This window comes from Lactuca virosa, chromosome 4 (assembly GCF_052849685.1).
Source record: "Lactuca virosa cultivar CGN04683 chromosome 4, Lactuca_virosa_CGN04683_v6, whole genome shotgun sequence".
NCBI lineage: Eukaryota > Viridiplantae > Streptophyta > Magnoliopsida > Asterales > Asteraceae > Lactuca > Lactuca virosa.
The window spans coordinates 232,560,597-232,564,947 of record NC_136429.1 but is presented as its reverse complement, the minus strand read 5'-3'; the positions used below and the strand labels follow the sequence as shown (position 1 = coordinate 232,564,947).

The 4,351-nt window shown below is 33.9% G+C and overlaps 1 protein-coding gene across 1 annotated transcript; it reads right to left on the bottom strand.

The window, feature by feature from the left end:
• Positions 1–2,299: 2,299 nt before the first annotated feature.
• Positions 2,300–3,211, bottom strand: LOC145105706 (uncharacterized). The gene has a single exon (XM_079042790.1). It carries the CDS (start codon positions 3,209–3,211, stop codon positions 2,300–2,302), a length of 912 nt encoding a protein of 303 aa, XP_078898916.1.
• Positions 3,212–4,351: the final 1,140 nt, after the last annotated feature.

Genomic DNA, 4,351 nt, shown 5'->3' with positions numbered 1-4,351 from the left:
TATATATATATATATATATATATATATATATATATATGATTTTGACACAACAATCTTTTTTCTATATTCAACAATTTGTGCTTTAAAAATGTTGTATTGTAGTACTCTATAAAGAATAAATTGTTGTGTACGGAAAAAAAAACTATATAGGGTCCGGATCCGGTATGAACTCAAAAATTGGTAGGAACCACGACGACTATTCTCTACCAATCATTTCATCAAGGGCACAAATGCCATACCCATTTACTTGGGCGTGACGCATATATAGGGTCCGGATCCGGTAGGATCTCAAAAATTGGTAGAAACCGCAAGGACTATTCTCTACCAATCATTTCGTCAAGGGCACAAACGTCAAACTCATTACTTGGTTGTGACGTGTTCGCACGCGGCGCACATGCATGGAAAGTAATACGGACTCAAGAGAATAATCGTATTCTACGAACGACCATAGAACGTCATTTCAATGGGTTTTTCTTTTCTTTTTCATTTATTTATTTTTCGTTTTTTTTAATTATTTTTTTTATTTTCGTTAAAAAAACCATTATATATATATATATATATATATATATATATATATATATATATATATATATGCTCGGTTTTAATGTTTTTATATTTTTTTCGTTTTTTTTATTAATAGTCTTTTTTTTAAATATATTTTTTCCTTTTTTCCTTTTTTTTGTTTTTTAATATATTTACTAAATAGTTGAAGATAGTAGGGTTTTTTTGTGATTTTTTAAACTAAATATCGGTTTGAGTTTTTAATGTTTAACATTGATTAAATTTTAAATAAGAAGATTATTAAGGATCATAATATTTTTCATTCATACTTTTTTTTATTCATATCATTTTTGGATGATAAAATTTTGAATCATAGTATTTTGAATCATAACGATGTTATACATCATACATTTTTTGATCTTATTAATTTGGATCATTTTATTTTGGATCATAATATATTGAATTGAATTAAGTTTTCTTCAATTCAACATTTGGATTATTATATATTTTGAATCATTTAATTTTGAATCATACAAAATATAATAATTAAGGATCATTAACTATTTGAATGAAAATATTTTTTGATCATAACAAGTTAATGATCATAAACATATTGAATTATAATATTTTTGAAGCATAAATATTTTGAATTATCTCTATTTGCATCATATTATGTTCAATATTTTTTTAAAAAAACTTTTAATATTTTAAAATCAAGTTTGGTATCTAAAACACCTTAGTTTTTAAATTTTTTTTACAAAGTTATTAGAATAGTGAGTAGAAGTATTCTTTAAATTTTTATAATATTTTGAGAATTGTTTTTTATTGGGGTTTTTTTTATAAATATAAAAAATTAAATTTTTTTTTCAAATTTTCATGATTGTGTTCATTTCATAGAGAATTAAATTTTAAGAACTTTGGTTTTTTCAAAACGAATTTTCAAATAAATAAAAAAGTTATGGCCGAAAAACTAAGCTGATGGAAAAAAATCACCAGCCAATAAGGGTTAGACACTTGTTATGCCTGGGTGGGGCACGTGTCAGCTCCTGGTGAGGCCACATGGCCGAATTTTCCTTTTTTTCTTTTTTCTTTTAATCTTTTTTTTGCATTTGTCACTTGTACCATCCAACTAATTAACGTTCCCGAAAATTATTAATATCTCGCAATTAATTATGAAAATGCTATATTATCTCGCGAGATTTTGATGATAAATAAAATCAAATCCTGGCCATTTATTTTTTTAATCTTAAGGACAAAAATCATCCTCGCAGTTCCCACCATTTTTTGAGTTCCTACTTGATCCTACTTATATATATATATATATATATATATATATATATATATATATATATATATATATATATATATATATAGAGAGAGAGAGAGAGAGAGAGAGAGAGAGAGAGAGATGTAACTTCTTTTGAGAACTTAAATGTTTGTGAGAACTCGAGAACTCCTCTTCGCTCATCATTTTTCAAAATTGAAAACACTCTTGGACTCTTACATCAGGAACTAAGACAGATCCATGGTCCAAAAAAAAATTGACGAACTTTTTTTAGAAGTGTGCATGTATGCACAATCAACAAATATTTTGACTGTGGACACATGATTATTCGTAGTAATATTGAGAATCAAAAATTATATGGATTACAGACGTATGATTATCCATAGTAATATTCATAATCAGCACTTATATGGATTGCAGACGCAGTCCATATAACTGTTGATTATAAATATTACTTCGGATAATCATGTGTCTGCAGTCCATATATGGCTTAGACCCGCCATTTGGAGAAGATCAGTGGGTCTTGGTTTTAAGGATCTTCTGAGGATCCTGGTCTTTTTCTTTGGCGTCAGCCGGGTGGGGGGGGGGGGATCCTGGTCTTTCGAGGATCTTCTGAGGATCATGGTCTTTTTCTTTGGATTTTTCCTTTCTTCTCCCAAGGATTTCTTTGAGGTATCCTTTGCCCAGGAGATAGATGATTTCCTTCCTGAGAGCTATGCAATCCTCCGTGACGTGACCAAAGTCCTCATGATATGCACACCATTTGGACTTGTCCTTCCAAGCAGTGGATTTTTGTCCTTTCCTTGGCCATCTGGCTTTGTCTCCAAGATCATGCATGACAAAGATCATACTTGAAATGTCCACAGAAAAACAATAGTCAGTAAGTTTAGGGAAATCCTCTTCCTCCTCCTCATCTTCAAGGGCATTAACCCTGTGATGGTCGGGTTTGGAGTAAGGCTTCGACTTATAGTATCTTTGGGCCGAGGAGTCGGCTTTCCTGTTGGGGTGATTATAAGAGGTTAGTGGGTTGCTCCTTTTTTGGATCTCCTTGTCTTCTTCGAGCCTGATGAATCTCAATGCCTTTCTCCTAACTCCATTCATTCTCCTGCATGGGGTCATTACGAGATCTTCGTAGAAGGGATAATCCTTATTTAAGTCAATTTTTAAGGCTTCAACTGCAGTTGTCATGTCGATGTTAGGGATACTCAGAGCTTCCCTGCCAAACCTGTTCACAAAAGTCCTAATGGATTCCTTAGGATCTTGAACCACTCGATAGAGATCGCTAGTGATCTTCTCAAATGTTCTGCTACAAGAAAATTGATTGTTAAATAAACTAATCAAATGATAAAATGATGTGAAAGAATAAGGAGGAATGTTAAGGAGCCATTTTAGAGCGGATCCTATGAGGGTGGAATCAAAGACCATGTAAAGTTAGAATGCAAATATCTCCCAAATCTCTCCAAGTATATGAAATCTCTCCCGAATCTCTCCAAGAATATCAAATCTCTCCCAAATCTCTCCAAGAATATCAAATATCTCCCAAATCTCTCCAAGTATATGAAATATCTCCCAAATCTCTCCAAGAATATCAAATCTCTCCCAAATCTCTCCAAGTATATGAAATCTCTCCCAAATCACTCCACGGATCTCAAATCTCTCTCAAATCTCTCTATGTACCTTCCTCAGTCGAAAACTGCTCAAAACCGAAGGAGAAAACCCAAAAGGACCCTCTTGGTCCGGATACCTTCTAAGGAACAAAGAAGGTTCTCACTTCGGATTTCAACATGCTCCGGACAATCTCGCTTCGGATCTTCCTTAGTCCGGACTTCCCTCCTGCTTCAGAACTTTCTTCTGACTCCGGAATATGTGGGGCGGTTCGGACCTCCAAGCTGAACCGGACAGCTTCGTGCCTCCGGACCGGAAGTCTTGACGCCTTGAAAAACCTCGCATCTTCGGAAGTAATTGCTCTGGACTAGTATCAGCTTCAGAATTAGGGATTGACTCCGGAAGGTAAGCATTGCTCCGGAACTTCATGAATCCACTCCGGAAGTTAGAATTTGACTTCGGAACTCGCCCAGTACCTCCGGAACCTCCTTGTACCCACTTCGGACCCTCGCAGACTTAACCCTCCACTTCGGAAATTGAGATATAGCTCCGGAATTCACCTTTTGGCTCCGAATTTTGGACCATTTCGGACTTTTTCATCAGTTTAGGATATTTTGACGTCGGGAATTCCTCCAAACTCGTGTTTTTCATATTTTACACCCCTTAAACCCCTAATTTATGCCAAAATTGATTATTTTAAACATATTTATATAAAATAATACCCAAGATTTTTAAAGGGATTCTAAGTAGATAAGGGTTTGACATTATGATGTGATGCAAATTCTTCATTTCCCATGCAAATCCCAGTTAAACACAAAATATCCATGGATAACTAAGCATTGTACACCAGTCCTCCAAGCAAGTGTCATGTCACTCTTATCCCTCCACTTAGAATACGTGAACTCCTCTTTTCCTCCCCATATTCCACTTCTCACTTTCAAATCCAATAAACTTCTAAGA